Here is a 19,151-nt window from a genome sequence, read left to right on the forward strand (position 1 = left end):
AATTTTCTTCATGACCTCAAGATGCAAAAACTTTTTGTTTATATTCGGATGTTCTAGAAAAAGGCTATGAGGAACTGAGTGATTGACAGCCAAAAATATTTGTATGTGTTTTTTTTATTATTTGCTAAAGTAAGAAAATAAACATGTGCTGTCACAGTTCTTATACAAAGACATGGCAAATGTGCATTCATCTTTACTTTGTAAAAATAATTTATGTTCAGAAAAAGACAAATCCTCCCCACTGTTTTAACTTTTGTTTTTGACACATTAAAAATAACATTTAGATATATTTTCTGTTCTTTTTCGCTCAACCAGTGATTGACATGTGACTCCTCCTTGGAGAAAGTTGAGCAATTCAAGACAATATTTTTTGACATAAGACTTTAAAAATGACGTACAGTTCGAACTCTGACGAGTAGAAGTTTTTTTTTTTTTTAGTTAAAAAATACATACAAATGTGCCTTGTATTGTCTGCAGAGCTGAAAACAACGCCTTTGTTCAATTTTTGGAGAAGCAGTTGTCATTTCCTACGGTATATAAATGCACCACAAAACCACACCGGAAGTAGAATCAGCTTCCTGTGCAGAGTTTGGAGCTCACATTTAGCCTAAAAAAAATAGCAATGTCAGGTGTCGAAAAAATGTCCAACGAGTCTCCGGAGGTGGAAGATAAAAATAAAGAAATGGACGCAGAGGCGGATGAAAGCTTCGGGGATGATTACGGTGTCGACCCGACCCGATATATGTTTTACAGGTAGTGTGCGGACTTTAGGTTTCATAGTTGTTGACGTGGCTAACCTAGCTAGCTACGATGCTAATTATTTTGTTTTTCAATTAAAGTGTGTTTGATTATTTCTTATTCGCAACTTAAATGTGTTTGGTAAACGAAACAAACAATATAAATATATACTTACATATATATTGTCTTTCAATATTAATTTTGTTGTACTCCGACATCCCGGGTCAGTTAGCTTTTTGCTAAAAATTAGCCCGTCAAGTTTCTAAGTTCATCTCCACTCAACTAAAGTGCATTTAAAATGCAACATTTGTGCTATTGTCGTTATTTAAAAGTTAGCCGCGGTGTTTGTTTAAATAGCCACTTTATGTAAAGGTATTTAAAGGTATTTTGTGGTATGTGGATCCAACTTTATTTATGTTCCAGAGACAGAAGGGAGTGGGCTGACCTGGAACCTGTTCCACAGGATGATGGACCAAATCCTGTTGTTAAAATCGCATATTCTGAAAAATGTAAGACATTTACAAGAAAAAAAATAGTAGAATTTAGTCACTTTATTTAAAAAAAAATATTTCAAACTCTAGCAATTACAAGGGATTTTTTTTAAGTATTTTGTTATTGTTGTGATTAATCTGGGTTTAACCTTTAAAATAATCAAATTATTTTCTAGCTCATTTAGTTGTTTTGTTTACTGTGCTGAGCTTTTAGTGCCTCTCGGGTGCCTGATTGACTCTTGTTGATGTAGATGGAGTCAGATGTTATATGAGAGAACTTGAAAGTTCTGCTTCCTCAAAGCCAAGTTTCAGCATTGTTATCAGTTAGCCCACACACCATCAGCAAACTGAAGGCCAGGTCAAAACAACAGGATGTCAGGAACAGGCTGTGGATTAGGGTTTCATCAAGACTTCTCCCTAATAATTTCTAATAAAAGGTTTGCAAGGTTAAATGTCAGACGGCTTTGTGCAGCTGATCCAGAACAGACTACACACAGAATTCAGTGGTTATTCCATATCTTCACAGTCTGGTAGCAAACTTTTAAAGACTGTCTCCAGAGTTTGGGACTAGATAAAAAAAAGGTCTTTCTTGACCTCAATCACATTGATTGTTTGTGAGATCAGCTTAGATGTGCTGTTCATACCAAAGCAACCACAGTTGGCCCAAGAGCTTTTATCCCACATTCTTTTATTATAAATTTGACATCACTTAAAGAGTAAAGAACAGACTTTTCTATAGCAATGTAATGTTAGTAGATAGAAAAGATTTGACATGCACAAATCTCTCTTTGTAAATTTATTTTTTCCTCATGTTTAAACAAGACAGAGCTGTTTAATTCAATATCTTGCAACTAATGATCTTTTTTTTTGCAGTCTCAGATGTTTATGATTATTTCCGTGCGCTCCTAAAGAAAGACGAACGGAGTGAAAGAGCTTTTGCTTTGACAGCAGATGCCATCGATCTGAATGCTGCAAATTACACAGTCTGGTGAGCAAATGTCTGCTTCAAACCTGAATCTTAAACCAGCCCTTTATGTTAAAGTATGTCAGAGTAAGTTTGCAGTTTCTATTTATAGATATTAAATGATTCCAAAAGGAGGTTCTGTTGGTGGTGAACGATTGTATGATTGTAGATTTGAATATTTCCAGGCACTACAGGCGAATTCTGCTGCAGGCTCTGTCAAAGGACCTGAGGGAGGAGATGACGTACATCACTAACATTATTGAGGAGCAACCCAAAAACTACCAAGTCTGGTGAGTGCTGGTTACTTAATACTTCCAGTTCATAACGTTCTGCTAATCTAAGTATTTGAAAAACGTGCAAGACAATGAAAGACTGAGGTAAATTTAGAGACCAGGGTTGTTTTGTTTCCACTAAAACTGGAGCTTTTGTCTACAAATGTGAGTAATGACAAAAACATGTCAGAAATGATTCCAGTTTTTAGTTTTACACTGGAGGATCTTCAAAGTTTAACATGCTGGAGTAACATCCTGTCAGCATTTTGAAACACAATAAAAGTAGAATGAAGCAGCAGGAAGTGGAAGTTATTAGAATGTATATTAGATTATTTTTAACAACAAATTTGCTTTTAAATGATTGGACCTGGAAATAGAACATAATAATAGGAACGTTAAAGGAAAACATGTTGACAAATGTCACAGTTTTGCATATTTTTCTCACATATTGCTATATTTCAAATGAGTAACATTTTTAGACTTGATGTAAATTTGCATTAAGCCTTTCCAAATTTAATAAGTTTTTATAGTAGATTTTTAATTGTAAAAAGGGTTTTGATGGTAGTTTTTCTTAGTAAATGATCATAGTTCTTGCTAAATTTTTCACTGTGGTTTTTCTAGCTATAAAAGAAAATTCTTGTAATTGTCTTAACACGGCTTTAACAGAAAAACACCAACAAATGCTGCATTTGAGAAAGTTTCAGCTCCGAATTGTAAAGGACAACCGCAGAGGTTTATCACTATAAAGGCGAAAGAATTCCACTTTGATAGATGGAGACTCTCCAAAGAACCATAAATTCATACATGCTCTGTTTTAACTCTGAACAAATGTGTTTTTTGATAAAGATCACAGAGGGTTACCATAGAAACAGAAAACATCTGAACCTGCGGGTTTTACTCATCATAAATCTTTATGCTGAAGTTTTGAGATCAGTTTGATTTAGATCTGAGATGTTTTGTGGTTTGAATTTCAGCTACTGTTTTGAGGCCTTTTATAGGTTTGCGAATGTTGGTTTAATTTTTCACAATGTAAAAGAATGATTGTTGTATTTACTAATTTAAAAACCTTTAAAAGCCTCAGAAGTTTGTGCAAAAAACATTTTTTTCCCAGATTTTTGTAAATATATGTATATATTATTAAAACATAAGCATTCCCTTAGCTGTTTTTAAGATTACTACTGGCTGTTATGCATGTATGGATTTCTACGAAAATAAGCTGAGTTTAAAAATGAAGCTGAATTTTTGTGTGGAGATGAAGAGAAGGTTTGTGTTTTCTTCATGCAGGAACATTCCTGCTGATTAACTAGATCAGTTCGGCCAAAAAGAAGCGAAACATTTGGAAAAGAGGCAAAAATATTGTTTTGTTTTGAAGTTTGCTGGTTGAAAACTTCATCAAAAGCCATAAATATGATTACACAAGGTTGATGGTTTTGTTTACTGTCATTGAGGAATTTTAAGAATGTAATTCTATAAAAAACTGCTCATGTTTTTCTGTTGTGGCTTTTGGATCATAAGTAGCTTTGCTGTAATCGAGTCCAAACTTGTATTTTGAAACCCGTCACACCCCTGTGGCTGCAGGCATCACAGGCGGATGGTGGTGGAGTGGCTGAACGACCCGTCGGAGGAGCTGGCCTTCATCGCTGAGATCCTCAGCCAGGATGCCAAGAACTACCACGCCTGGCAGCACAGACAGTGGGTCATCCAGGTGGGTGTTTGTGCTCCTCTGCAATGAGGAGAACCGTAAACATCTTTGCTGAGAGTTGTCGTCTTATCGATCCTAAAGGAGTACAAACTGTGGGACAACGAGCTGGAGTTTGTGGAAAGTCTTTTGGAGGAGGATGTGAGGAATAATTCTGCGTGGAACCAGAGGCATTTTGTCATTTCTCACACGACGGGATACTCCGATCCAGCGGTGGTGGACAGAGAGATTCAGTGAGTGTTTCTCCCTGGAAACCTGCAGTTTGCTATGTTTGGTCCGAAGTTTATAAAGATCCACTCCAATGAAAACGTTCTCGTGGCATTTTTGTCATAATGGAGGACATGCATGGGGAAAATTAAGCTTGAAATTCAATTTCTGAGTGTTTTTTATTCATATTGTTGTGAATCAGGAGCAGACAAAAAAAAACACATTTGAAAATTATATTTTTTCTGCTGCTTTGCAGAAACTGTCTTAGAAAATGTCACAGATTGTTTGATTTTGGCTAAAAAGGACAAAGTCATAAATCAAAATATGATCAGAATGGGATGTCAAAAGTTGAAAGTAAAGGTGCCTTTTTTGTCTTTTGTGAGGTATTGTCTGCAGCAGATCAGGAAAGCTCCTCACAATGAAAGTGCGTGGAATTACTTGAAAGGGTACGTGCAGAAATTCAGTTTTTATTTACAACATTTGTTAAAATTTAAGACCGTCTGAACATTTGAATTAACTTTTTGCCGCATGAAGGATTTTTGGAATATTTTAAGTGGAGTTATTAAAACAGGGAGAGTAAAAGTTTCACCTTTTTCTCCGCTTCTTCAAAGAATGCTGCAAGACAACGGCCTGTCATCTCAGCCGGGTCTGCTGGAGAAGGTCCTGGAGCTGAAGGAGACGCACTGCTCTCCTTACCTTCTAGCGTTCCTCTTCGATTGTTATGAAGACGCCTTAGAAAACACCAAGAACATGGAGGAGCAGAAACGACAGGAAACGCTGAGCAAGGCTTTAGAAGTGAGCGCTTTCAGTCGTTTCTGTAAACCAGGAAGTGAACTGTCGTTTCTGACTTCCTGCTCCTCTTCTGTTTGATTCTAGATTTGTGAGCTCCTGGCTCAGGAGAAGGACACCATCCGTAAGGAGTATTGGCAGTTTTTGGGACGCTCTTTGCAAAACAGGCACGGGAGGAGTCCTTCAGATGAACCGCCGGCCGCCCAGGCCGAATCTCTTCCTGCATCTGGAAACCAAGAAGCCAGCTGAACCTCCAGACGGCGTTCTCTTCGGTCTCCCTCGGTGCTGTTAACCGTTTAGTATGAAATCTATCAATCTAACCACCTAGAATAAATAAGTCTGACATGTACATCCTCTTATCTTTCTTCTGTGATTTTGGAGAACTTTCCACCTTAAACTGGAGAGCCAGACTGAGATCACCTTTAATCCCTCAAGTGTTAACCCGTCTAAATTCTATGGATTAAGATTAAACACTCCTGCAAGTGCTTGTATGAACGGCCGTCTGGAGGAAAATCTCGATGCTCGTCCACAAAGCAAACGATTGTGTGAAAGTCAAGTTTTCTATTTTTCCTGACTCAAGGACCTCAGAGGAACTTCAGTTTGTGTTAACGTCAGTGTTGTCTCATGTTGCAATAACATTATTAAAACATTTGCTATAATACTTTAAGTAGTTTGTTAAACTTCTTTATGAGAAAATAAAAGCTGCTTTCTAATCTCTGACTCACCACAAATCTCCAAACTCTGAAAAGTTAGACTCCAGGCCTTAGAAATCCTTCCAAAGGTTTATAGAAATCCCGTCTTATCTGCTGCTGATCACCTGGATCTGGCGTGTTTATGGGAGGAACCATGTTGGACACGAGAGCTGCGCTACATCTTTCATGCTGACTTTGGCTGATAGTTTTACAGATCATAACCATTGGCTGTATATGAGAAATGGACTGAGTGACCCCTCCCTCTTAAGTTCCAAACAGGAAGTACTTACTGGTTCCAAAAGGTCAAAATCTCATAGAGTTCTATTGGTCAGAATAACCTTTTTTTAACATGTTCTTGATAATTCAATTTTAAATATATATATATATATATATTTTTGCAAGTTATTGAAGTTATAAACTGACCAATCAAACGCCGTAGAGCTGCTTTTCTCCTTCAGAATCTGCTGGAATTACATTGATTGTGTTAACGGTTAAAAATTACAGTAAATCAAAACATAAACATTGGAGCACTGGTGTTAAAGGGTTAACTCGAGACAAAGACGAATTGGAATCTGACGACATGCAGCGCCACCGCTCTTGCGATAACAAGAACATGTTTTCCTTAAATCTCATCAGTCAGGCCTAACGGAACATCTTCCTTCATATCACCTTCAAGAAGTTCTTGAACCCAATGCTGTTCACACAAGGCAAGCAGGGAGGGGCTTCTTCTTCATTTTATTATAGCTAATGTCTGCCACGTACAGTTAAAAGAAGCTAACTATGAAATGTTGGCACTTCCATGAATTAAAAAAGGTGCTACTAAATCCTCAAACCTGATTGGTCAAAGTTCAAGCGGTTTAACTTTCACCGCTCGCTCAATGGCTGCACATTTTCAAATTCTATTTGTCGCATACATATACATACATAGTATAGTATCAGACAGTATGAAAAAAGATAAAGATAAAATTTGAGAAAGACATTTCCATCCATTTTCTTGACCGCTTTGTCCCTTTTGGGGTCGCGGGGGTGCCGGAGCCTATCCCGGCTACTGAAGGGCGAAGGCGGGGTACACCCTGGACAGGTCGCCAGCCCGTCGCAGGGCCTCAATCACACACTCAGTCACTCACACATTCACACCTAGGGACAATTTAGAGTCACCAATTAACCTATGAAGCATGTTTTTGGACGGTGGGAGGAAGCCGGAGTCCCCGGTGAAAACCCACGCATGCACGGGGAGAACATGCAAACTCCACACAGAAAGAAAGACATTTCAATGAAGCAAAAAAAGGGCTACAAAATGTTTATAGCATAAGGTGACATTGCTTTGAGGAAATTGAAAATGTTTGTGAAACGTGAGAGTTTAGCCCACAGTAGCCCAAAATGTGTATATACAGGGCCGGTCCTGGGGATGGGCAACCCAGGCGGCCGCCTAGGGCATCATCTGGTGGAGGGGGCGTCAAAATGCTGTGATTATATATATATATATATTTTATTTTTTTAAGTTAAACAGTTTGACACATCACTCTTTTCATGTAAAAAAAAATGTATGTTTCTGCTGCTGTCTGGGTTGGGGGGGGTTTGTGCTTCTTTAAAACTTTAAGGAAGGGAAAATCAAGAGGAGGAAACACCGGCTCAAAGTAGAAGTTTGTGTTTTTTACTTTAAAATTGCTTGAAAATTTTGGTTGAAAAAGACGAATTTAACTAACAATTTAAGTTTTTTTTTTCTACGCCCTTAACAAGTCAAATTCCCTACTTTCCAATAGAACGTTATTGGTTGGTGGTGCAGTCAGTTAGCGAGCTTGTCCTCAAACGCAGAGTTTGATGTTCAACTCTATGAGGGATGCAAAATTCTGTGATGGAAATTATACATTTTATCCTTAGTTATATGTCTGATCTTCCAGTTATCACAGGAAATTCCTGGTCTTGATTGGTTAGGGTCACAGAGGTCGTTGGTCTTCCAGAAGCTTCTGGTCACAACATTTATGATCCGGTCTTTTCACCACGTGGATCACAGGAATTTTACTGGTCGCAGTTTTAGTGCTACCTGCTCTTGTATAACTGAACAGGTCATACTCACAGGACTCTCTTGTAAAAATGAGTTTCAGCAAATTTTTTTTGGCAAAAAACAAACAAATCTTGTGACTTCTGACAGTGTGAAAAGTAAGAAGGAAATGTATAATTTCCATCACAATTCTTTTTTCGCCTGGGGGGGCCATGAAGTCCAGGGCCGGGCTTGTCTATATACATGCATTTACATATATTTTTCATGGAAGTGATCACTTGAACGCATGTTACCGAGGGTGACGTGCATCCTGGGATTTGAAAGCTCTAAGGAGCCCCAACAGGATGTCAAAAACGATCCAAAAGGATCTTCTTGTTTTTAGTTTTTGGATCAAATCCTCACATAAGTTCAGGTTCACTCTATTTATTTAGCAAAACATCCAGATTAAGGCCTGCTGCACATCTTCAACAATTGTTTGGAGAACGGCGCTCCCTAGTGGTTAAACTGGTAACAAATAACAGACTGTAATTAAAATGCTAATTAATCCCAACACAACTCCAAATCAAGCCACCAGGTTGTGTTGCAGCACGCCAGCGGGTGCTAATAAATTCAGTGGAAGCGTGCCCTCAAATATGCTCTCTGATTTGTTATCCGTATGTGTTGTTGACAGCAGCGGTTTGTGTTTGAAATGCGTTCCCAGAGATCACGGATTACTCCAACACCGAGGTAGCGCCCTGGATGACATCCAGCTCGGCTGGGAGACGACGCTTTCGTCTAAATGGAGGCTCCTGTGTGAGATTCTGCAGTCGCTTGATTTACACTGACACACGGGAGGATGGATGACAAAGCCCTGCAGCCATGCGCGTCCCAGGAGGACGTGGACACATGCAGTGTAATTCAGAACCTGCAGAAAGTCTGAATGTAAAAACTATTTCATGACTTTAATCAATGTTTCTGTCCCTTTTTCTTTAGAGAAATGATTTTCCTGCACCAGAAACACCTAAAAATATGTTACTCTCACCCCATTAGTAATAACAAAAACAAATAAATAAAATTTTTAAACAAATAAAGTAGCAGGTTTTTTAGTCAGTTTGAGATAATTTGAGCCAAAAAACAGAGAATTTTGATTATATTCAATAAATGTATTTGACATTGAACACTAAAAGCAGTAAAGGCTGGTTTCCTTTGTTGTCCCTGGACAGAAACAATGTAAACATGTAGGATAATTAAAAGTAAATTAAATGTTTACATGTTTAAAAGAAGGTGAATATAAATGAGCATTAGAAATTAAGAACAGTATTAGAGGGTAAAAACATAATATAAATATAAAAAACAATACTGTGAGAGCAACAAATAATTGATTAATCAATTTAACCATCCAGATTAATTGCAATTAAGAACAGGTTTTATGCAAAAGTTATTAGTTTTCATTAGAAGTTATTCACTTTTATATTTCTGTGTTTAAAAAGAAAACAAATGTTAAAGTTATGGTACATAATTGTGATGCTTGGAATAAATACTTGAAACATTTTCATAGTTTAGTGAAGGTTTGACTGTTTTTTAAACATTTTTTCACATACCTTTGACCTTATCTTTAATTTGCTTTTGGATTGAAACATGTTTTTATTTTATCTGTACACTTTTTTAAAGATTTCATCCACATTTTTGCTGTGAAAAAAATTGCTTGAAAAATGTATATATTTTTTTACAGTTTCAGGTTTATTTAGGATTTTTTTTTGTACTATAAAATGTGAAACACTGGATCATAAACAAAAGCTCTTTAGTTTGATATATGTAGAATTATTAGTTTTTTTTATTACATTTTTGAGCTGAATAAATAATTAACCCAAAATGTAAATTGATAAAAATTAAAATGTAACATATTACAGAACTCTTGTTAATTGATTCAATATGTTTGACTTTTTTCAGTGTAGATCTGTTATGAAAAAAACCTGGAGTTGAACTAAAAAGATGGATTTCAAACATTTCCACAGGAAACAGTTTTAAAGATAAATTATCAGAAAAACTATAAAATTGTTAAAAACATTAGATACGACTAAAGACAACTAAAGGTTAAGATGCTTTTTTAAAACAGTCATTTTACATGGAAAAGTACTACATAAATAAATAAAGTGGAATCAAGATGCAAAGTTATTCTTATTGTTTATCATTTGTACACTTTTACTCTTTTTTTGTACGATTTCTTCTCAAACTATCAGCTGAAGTGTTTCCTATCATTTGATCTTCTTTTGATTGTTGTTTTTGTGCTTTATACTTATTATTATTTGAACCTAAAGTTAAAGTTCCATCAGTTATCACACACCCAGTTTTGTGAAAGTTTTTCTCTGCATTTGACTCATCTCTTGGGGGAGCGGTGAGCTGCAGACACAGCTGCTATTTGGATGTTTATCTCCCAAATCCTGAGTGTTAAACAGGGAGGCACTGAGTCCCATTTTTTAAAAATCATTAGTTTGACTCAGTCGTGGATCTGAACTCATGACCTTCTAGATTCATGGCATTAGCCTATTTTGGAGTTTGGCTAATATTTTAGCCACATGCTAGCTGTTTTGAATCATTTAGGCTGTTTTTTAAAGTTTTTTAGGATGTTTTGGAGTTAAGCTAATATTTACATGCTAGCTCTTTTGGCTAATTCAGGCCTTTTCAGTTTTTTAGGCTATTTGGAAGTTTAGCTAGTATTTTAGCTACATGCTAGCTGTTTTGGCTAACCTAAGTTTTTTTTTTCTTTTGGGCTAATTTGACATTTAGCTAATATTTTAGCAGGCTATCAACTTCAGCATTTTCAGCTATCAGTTTCAGGATCTTCTCCTGACAAAAGGTGCCCTACAACTACGGTGATTGATTGATTAAAAAAAAAAAACTACAAAGAAAAATACAAAAAATTAACCCAAACATGTTTTTTTTCCTCCCAGAATCCTCCATTTGTTCTGCCTCAACAGTTGAGGCTTTTTTAGTATAATTAATATTTATAGACAGAAAGAGGATTTTTCAAGCAGCTGCTGGTAAAGCTGCATTTTGATGCCAAAGCAGCCCTGAAGGAGCGGACAGCATCCCACTGATAGATCTACTTCACCAGCTCTGAGTGACATCTAGGAATCTTTTTTTGTCTGACAAGAAAAACCCTCGTCTGGTCCTCTGCATTAAATGAAGCCAGTTTTGGATAATCCTTCTGTCTGCAGCCCTTCAACTCTGGCAGCTCCTTCCCTAATAACAGGCGGGGAATAACTTTTCCTCCCGTGAACATGTGTCCTCCAGCTCCAGGACAAGGAAAGTGTCTGTCATGGGTGACGGTGTGACGGGCTTTGCTGGCGTTCTGCTGAAAGATAAATTCAGTTAACAGCTTCTGCATCATCACATTTATCGGACGATTGAATCCAACTCAAGCAACCTTGGGGTTGGCCGGCCTCTAAATCACAGATTCCCACATTATGGAGGAAAAAGTCTAAACAATGAACCCCAGGGGTGTTTTTTTTCTACTTGCTGATGCTAGGTCAGTTTGGGTCAAAGGATGCGAGCTGACGCCTCCAGTCGGCCGCCTCCTTACTGCTGATGGTGTTGCCCTCGCCGATAGAGACGCCCGCCGCCAGCTAGCAGGCCTGCCAATCAGCAGGGCATCAGCTTGTCATTAGCGGCGTCTCATCTACAAACTGGTGGACGGCAGTAATGACCTCATTAAAGAGGCCCTGGCACTTCCTGGCAGCTGCGGCAGAGGCAATGAGGTGGCTCATTGTGATGAATGGGTGGAGGCGGGATTCTCTCACCTGAACTGTTGAACATTTGGTCAATTTTTCAGATTTTACTGATCTCGCTTACGAGTCATTACACAAACCCTCCAAAGTTTTCTTTTTTTTACTGTAGCTTTATTTAATGTTTAGTTTAGTCTTTTATCGAGTACAAAAATGTTTGAACTTTAGGAGAAAACTTGAGTTTTTTATGGATTTTGACGCTGGTGAAGATTTTAAAAAAATCTATAATTTTATTCTTTTTTTTGTATTCAGAAAATGTTTGGAAACTCGATCTCAGTGAAAAAGTGATGGCACAAGAACTCAAGATGGTAGTTCCTATATAAAACAGATGGATTTCTTGAGCTATTTGGGATTAAACAAATAAAGTCAATCTGCTGTAAACATTACTACATTGTTAAAAAAAATTAAACCATTTACTCCTGAAAAGCGTTGCCTCCTAAAATTAAGCTTAAAATTCATTTAAAAAATCATGACCTAAGTCTCTGGTGCAGGAGTCTGCAACCTTTAAGCATAAAAGAGTCATTTGGGTTTGTTTTCTACGGATCAAAACTTAAGAGCCGATACTGTGGATTCAATTTATTTGTAAATAATAAATATGAATAATGCTGCTTTTGTGGCATGAATTAAAACAGAAATATAAAAAGAAACTAGAATTTTCTTAAAATGTAAAAAATTATTTTTTTATTTTTGACAGAAGTTCGTATGATTTCCTTTCAAAATAAAAGACTCCTTGTGCCAGACCGGATCATCCGTGAGATTATATGTGCTTTAAACTAATACAGGATCAGACTTTTTACTAAAATTTAGCAATTTCTAATGCAGAACAATGTGTGGATGGTTGGCTTTCTATGTCAAAGTTGATAAAAGCTGAATAAAACTTTTCTGTGTGAACTTAAAGCTAACGTTTGTATTAAAAATGTAGTTTTCCTCCCAAATTGGAACAGATTTGACTCCCAAAGCCTTTTGATGTCACTTATAGTGGTTGTTATGATATAGTGAAGTCAATCTGATCATGTTAGAATTATCTGGAGTGAAGTAAACTTCTAAAAAAATCATAATTAATAAAGTTTAAAGCAACTGTATGTTTTATTATAAGTGATTTAAAAAAGTTGGTAGAAATATCAATAGTTCCAGAGCATCTGGGTTGAATGATTGAGTTTTTAAAACTTCAGGGAAATTCACTAATTATCATCAAATATCTTTGGAATAATCTAACAGATAAACTATTATTGTAGCGTCATCATCAGCCTGTCGTTTGGACAAACACTGCTGGAAGGTGAGAAGTGGATGTTTCAGCACCATGGACAGCTCCCCACCTCCACAGTCCAGCAGATTCCCTGTTTTTACCAAGGAAAAGTCTTTGATTTTTGCTTTAAAGATCTAGAAAAAAAGTTTTGAATGAAGATGAAATATTCCAAAAATTATGCAGTTTTAGCCAAAGTGGAAATATACATCAGAATAGAGGAGAGCAGGGAACCTAACATCACTAAAAATATATTTTTCGTCTATTCCTGGTTTACAACAATTTGATCAAGGGAGTACTCAGAACTGCAACTTTAATTTTCTTTATTTAAAAAAACATAACAGGAATATTTAATTGTCTTTTTAAAAAAATAAAATAAAAATTAATCTTTTTTATGAACGATTTGACATGAAATACTTATTATTTTTCTGCATTTGGGTTTTGTTGTCCTTCCCATAACTCACAGATGAAAAATATAATATTTGAAAGTTGTGAAAATGCTGAAAATTCATAGAAAAGAATAAATCCTAATGGAACAAATATTGATGGATGATCTGCTCCAAGGACATTGTTCACTTCTAATGATTTGTGTTCCTGCTGGCCATTGTTGCAGCCCCCCCTCCACATTCACACACATAAGTCAAACTTGTGCTCAACACCTCCTCGTTCTCCTGCTCAGAGCTTGTAGGAGTTCTCGGGGGTCCGTGGGCCATTGGACAGCTCAGTGGAACCGCCGCCTCCTTCAGCTCTGACTCCGCAGACCAGAACAGAGCTGGAGGAAACTTTGGGCTGTCTGACGGGCTCCTCGCGATGTGGAATACAGGGATCCGTGGATGATCGATAACTGCCGACAGGAGCGCATTCCGATCATTAATTATTAATAGATCCCCCTGAAGCGCCGGGGATGCGAGAGAGACGCAGCTGCGGCGAGGAGCGCGCAGAGCCGGGGGAGTCACCGGCGGAGCGGAGCGCGTTTCCAGAGGAGACCGAGAGGAGCATGAGGGAGGATGAAGAAGGGGGGAGCGGGATGGAGAGCGGCAGAGGTGGATTATAATGAAGTTGAGTGGGAAAGGACTGTGCGCCGTCTTCTCCAGCACCCTCCTCTTCGTGTGCGCCCTCAGCGAAGTTGTCGTTGGATTAAGATGCGTCTCGCTGGGATCCACGGTCAAGGCGCATTTCCACCTTGGCGCCACGGCGGGGGCTTTTTACTCCGGGTTACTTGTGGGAATTGGACAGGTGCTGCTGGGCAGCGCGCTGCTCTGCTGCGCGGAGAAGCCCGGCTGCAGGAATTTCTTCCTCCTGGGGGTTGTGGTCTTCCTGTTGGGGGTCCTCACCGCCTTCTCCGGCGCTGTCGTGGATGGAGACACGGCTTCCCTGGTGGAGAGGAAATTCTCCCACTATTGCTTTCACTCTATGATGATTGTGAACCCGGTGTGCGAGCAGCTGAGGGAGTACCAGCGGAGTCTGGTCATCTCCACGGTCCTCAGCACTTTGGAGTGCCTGCTGGGACTCATCCACCTGGCCATCATCAAGCGCTACAAGGCGGCGCAGTTCTCCCGGAGCAGGCGCTGTCAGCGGCAGAGCGCCGGGGCCATCCTCTTCAGTGAGGAGCGGGACTGCCCCGCGCACCAGCCGGTGTCTTACATCAACCTGGGGGTGTTCACGGTGCTGGATGAGACGGGCGCAGAGGCGCGGCGCGGAGGACACCCGTCCATCGAGCTGCCGGGATACTCGCCCTCGGACCCGGAGCTCAACCACTGCTTCCCCTTCTCCATCCAGATCCCCAGCGAGCTGCCGCCCGCCTACGAGGACATTTTCCCGGCGGAGGCGCGCAACACATAGCCGCTCCGGAGCTGCGCCCCTCGGGGGCACTTCTCTCTGCTGTGACAATCAGTGACATTGTGCTTCATCAAAGCCCTCCGTCCACTCCAGCGAGTTCCACAGGAGGACAGCAGCAGGGGATTTCTCATTGTCCTGCTTTCGTGCTGAGCTTTTCCTCACATCTGCCTGATAGCGCGCATTAATCAGACTGAAGCAGGTGCGCAGATCTGCCTTCAGAGCCTTCAGGCCCCAAGAGCAGGCGCAGCGAGGCCCGCAGCTTTGCTAAAATAACATCAGAGGTACTGTTTTAAATGTTTGCTGTTTTTAAACTTGTGAATAAAACGTGTATTTAACCATATCTGTGGTCATGCTGCTGCCAGCACGTGGACCTCCACTCCACTCCATCAGATTGTTTATTTACGGATTTTTTTAGTGTAGCAATCTAAGATTCAAGAGCCATCAATGATTAACCAAGAAAGCATTGATTTTCTAGTCACAATTCAGCACTTCTACAGACTACATTATCTCTTTATTCTGACCCCTCAAAGGGAAGTATTTCAAACGCTTGAGGGTCAGGTGGAGCATTTTTCCTCTTTCTGAGATCTTATTGAAATGTCAGCTGTTTTCACAGCTGTAGCAACCTGTCTGAGTCTAGAAGTGCCAAGACTCACACATTTGGCTCAGGATTTATTAGCAAAAGTCTGGATGTAATTCCGCTTTGACCAAACTTTTTCCAAATATTCAATTATAGGAAAATAAACAATCACTTTTATTCATTTTTGAATGGATGGATGTCAAAATGAGATTAGCTTTGTGCTCAAAAAGCATCACTTAAAGTCTGATGGAGGACAAAGTAACCTGACCTGAACACTCAGCATGAAACCACCACTTAAGAGATTTGCGGTGAACCTCTGCACTCATGGTAAACTGCAGCTGGTCCATATAGGAAACCTGCTTATAAATGACATCATCATCAGCAAATTTGAGATGAAATCTAATTTCATTGCAGCTTGAAAAATGTACAACTTTTTTTTGTTTGTTTCATCATTGACTGTAAATGGGAACTGGACTGAGTGACCCCTCCTCTCCCGTGTTCCAAACAGGAAGCACCAGCTGATTAAAGGAGCCAAAATCCTATAGGGTGTATTCAGACTGGACACATTTGGTTTGCTTAAAGTGAAGTAGATTTAGTTTCTCCCGATAATCCAGTACAAAGTATCATTCCGAACTATTCCGGGACCAGGAACTGCTCTCGTATCCATCTTTTAAGTTGTGTCTCGGTTCATTTCAAATAGAACTGCACTTCAGTTTGCTCTGAGATTCCTCAGTCTGAATACAAAGCGGTCCAAGAGCGAAATAATTGAACCAAACGGCCACCGTAGCTGGTAATTAGTGGACAATCGTGGAGCAGCGATATGACAGCAACTCATCAAAATGTGGTCGGATGAATACAGGCTCATTAAAACAACTTTTAACGCGATCCACATTGCTTCTCATATCGTTTTCCTGACAATTCAGAAGTCTCATACTTTTATTAGCATACCTCATAGTCGTAGCATTCTCACTGCCTATGCTTCCACTGTATCATCACAGCAGCTAAAAAATGTCAAAACTGGCCGTCATGGATGATCAAAATTAATCAGCGAAACCAAAAGTTTAAATAAGTGAACAATCCTGGCAAACCACTGTTCTGTGCATCTCCATCCTTCTCTTTTTGTTTTTAACCCACCCCTGTAACTGCCAGCCAATGACTGAGGAAATCTTTGGTCATGTGGTTTTGTTTACAAGTTTTGGTCTGGAACAGAAATCTCCGGTTGTCTGAATACAGTCCAAACACAAGGTTCAGGACTGGATCTGGAACAAATCCTTTTTCCAGTGTGAATACACCCATAGACTTCCATAGAAACATAAACAGCTACTGTATTACTCAGTCATTATATTTGTCTGAACAACCATTCTTAATAATCCACTTTTTTATTTTATTTTTTTTTTCTCTTGTGAAAGTTATACCCTGTCCAATCAGAATCCTCATTAAAAGTCAAAATGTTTGATAAATCCTCTGGAGCCTACTTTCAAGTGGTGGAGACGTGGCCTTCCAACGAGCTCACTCCTGATTGGTGAAAATGGTTGACAAAGAAATTTTAACTCCGACTGACCAATCACTGCTAACTGACATCTAACTCTAACATGTCCGTATCCTGGAAAATGGACCTTCATTTTGATGGAAAGATTTTCTACAATTTATGTCACACTTGATCGGTCCAGTTCTCATGTACAGTCAATGGGTGAACCTCTGCATATAAATGACATCATCATCTGCAAATTTTAGGTTAAAAAGTGCAAATGTTATTTTGTTGAAGCTTGACTTTGAGGGTGCAATTGAAGAATATATATATTTCTACACACTTCAAAAGCAAATTCAGACTTCATAGAGTTCCCTTGCATATTTTGAACTATACATCAAACCCAAGCAGGGCTGTTTATTGTTTAAGACATTTGATCATACCTTAAATAATTATTATATCTGCTCTCAGCATGGAGACTCCTAATGTTTTGACAGCTATCACTTATTTAACTGAAGAGGAACAGATAATCATTTGTCTTTGATTCTAATGTACTGCAGTAAATTCAACTTAAAAAGTTATTTTTTTTAATACGAGCTGCTGTGGCTGCATATTTTTAAGGGGCACTTTGATGAGCACTTTATGATGAAAAAACTCCACTGGCTCAGTGTGATAACCTCCTCTTCTCCTTCTAAATACTGTGTGATGTTATCGGCTTCCTCATTCTGCTTAGGCTGGGCTCTCTGCATGCAGGAGAGGAGAAAACATCACGCTTCAGTCTACTCTCACGTGGCTCTCGCCTAACTTTAAGCAGAGAGAGGAAGAAAAGGAAGAAGGGTTTGGACAGCGGCTGTCTTTATTTGACAGAAAGGTTGAAGCCAAGTGAGCAGTGAGCTTTCAAAATGTACTGCAGCAAACAAACAGTCATGTTTTTTTAGAGGGTAAATGTGGAAAAGAATGTAAATGTTTTGTGCCTCATTTTATGATCCATAGGGAGCTGGTCCAAAGATAAACTGTAAAAATGTGATTTATTTTCATTGTTAAATGAACTTGATCGATTTGTTTTAATGGAAGATTTCGATTGAGGTTTTTGAGTGGTTGAATGTGGCGCCTCTCATTTAAGCCACCTTTATTTTGAATATTTTGGAATTAAAGTTTTGAAGTATTCATTTTATTTTCTACAGTTACTGTCTGGTGGTGACAGAAATTTCTGATGACCGAGGAGAAACGACGAGGATGAAAATGACGCATTAAAAAGGCTTAAGCACTTTTGAAAGTCACATTCTGCCTTAATGGAACAAAAAGTGTTGATCTGCTTTGAGACATTTAATCACTTTCATCTCTCATTTCATCTTTATTAAATAACATTTTTGCTAATTTACCAAATATATGATTTTATTGATTTTAAGAGAGTTACGTCTTTTTGAGGTATAGACTTACCTCTTTGTTTAGGTTTACATTTTAATCATTTACAAATCTTATATTTGTGCTTTTATTTAAAATGATTAAAAATTACTTTACGAGTTTCTAGAAACAGGGTTGGACAAACTTTTTTATCAACTAGCCGTTTGGCTAAGCTAAGATAAACTAAGCTAATATAAAATAAGCTAAGAGCTTAGCTAGCTAAGTCCGAACTCGTTTTACTTTTTAACCCTTTAACGACACTTAAATAACGTGCTCTTTGACCTAACATAAGTTTTTGACGATCTACGGTCTCAAATGTAGCTGGTTCTGACACGGAGAAAAGTGCCGATTAGCATAATGGCACAAAGCTGCTTTTCTCTGCGACAGAATCGGCAGATTTTTGTTGATTAGGTAAACACTTTGCTACTGTAAAGTATTAACGGCAAGGTTGCTTTTTTCCGCTTCGGAATACATTGGAAATATGTTAAAGAGTTAAGTTAGAGGGAAGCAAAAATCTAATTTTGAGGCAAAACTTTTGTCTATTCTCTTTTTTAAAATAACAATTAAATAATTTATGAGGCAGCTGTCCCCTGATGTATATAAAAAAAACATATTTTTTTTATTTAAATAATGTTAAAGTTAAACTGGCAAGTCTGGAGATACGATACATATCACGATACAGATGACGATATATAATGATAAATGTCATAAATATCACAATTTTTAAAAAGAGTAGAGCCACTTCTCCTCCAAATGAACCAAACTGCATAAATACATTCTATTTAATAATCAGAGCTTCTATGTTTCTCACTTACAAGCGAATGTAAGTGAGTATTCTGAGTTAAAAAGCAAATGTGTTTTAACCAGTCAAGATTCTTTAAGTATGACTAAGAAAATACAGTGCAATGTATTTTTTCCAACACTGCTTATATGTACTTACTGTAGTATCTAATGGTTAATAGATTAAACAACCAAAGAAACAATCAATAATTTCCAATTTTC

At 38.3% G+C, this 19,151-nt stretch overlaps 2 protein-coding genes across 2 annotated transcripts; both read left to right on the forward strand.

Moving 5' to 3' along the window:
* The first annotated feature begins 556 nt into the window (after positions 1-556).
* On the forward strand, positions 557-5,821 carry fnta (farnesyltransferase, CAAX box, alpha). Its single transcript, XM_024284151.2, has 9 exons — positions 557-753; positions 1,162-1,247; positions 2,103-2,217; positions 2,379-2,483; positions 4,044-4,170; positions 4,249-4,397; positions 4,755-4,817; positions 4,983-5,166; positions 5,248-5,821. The coding sequence occupies exons 1-9, from the start codon at positions 623-625 to the stop codon at positions 5,407-5,409; spliced, it is 1,122 nt and encodes a 373-aa protein (XP_024139919.1). The 5' UTR covers positions 557-622; the 3' UTR covers positions 5,410-5,821.
* A 7,643-nt stretch (positions 5,822-13,464) lies between these two features.
* LOC118599279 (transmembrane protein 271-like) lies at positions 13,465-18,717 on the forward strand. The gene has a single exon (XM_036214074.1). The coding sequence runs from the start codon at positions 13,915-13,917 to the stop codon at positions 14,701-14,703; it is 789 nt and encodes a 262-aa protein (XP_036069967.1). The 5' UTR covers positions 13,465-13,914; the 3' UTR covers positions 14,704-18,717.
* The last annotated feature ends 434 nt before the right edge of the window (positions 18,718-19,151 follow it).

This window comes from Oryzias melastigma, linkage group LG10 (assembly GCF_002922805.2).
Source record: "Oryzias melastigma strain HK-1 linkage group LG10, ASM292280v2, whole genome shotgun sequence".
In the NCBI taxonomy this organism is placed as follows: domain Eukaryota; kingdom Metazoa; phylum Chordata; class Actinopteri; order Beloniformes; family Adrianichthyidae; genus Oryzias; species Oryzias melastigma.

What these genes read in the sequence shown, in the direction of transcription:
- fnta (XM_024284151.2), top strand. Translation starts at nt 623, where the DNA reads ATGTCAGGTGTCGAAAAAATGTCCAACGAGTCTCCGGAGGTGGAAGAT. An exon ending in ACCCGATATATGTTTTACAG is followed by an intron (nt 754 to 1,161) that starts GTAGTGTGCGGA and finishes TTTATGTTCCAG; the next exon opens with AGACAGAAGGGAGTGGGCTG. An exon ending in CGCTGAGCAAGGCTTTAGAA is followed by an intron (nt 5,167 to 5,247) that starts GTGAGCGCTTTC and finishes GTTTGATTCTAG; the next exon opens with ATTTGTGAGCTCCTGGCTCA.
- LOC118599279 (XM_036214074.1), top strand. Translation starts at nt 13,915, where the DNA reads ATGAAGTTGAGTGGGAAAGGACTGTGCGCCGTCTTCTCCAGCACCCTC.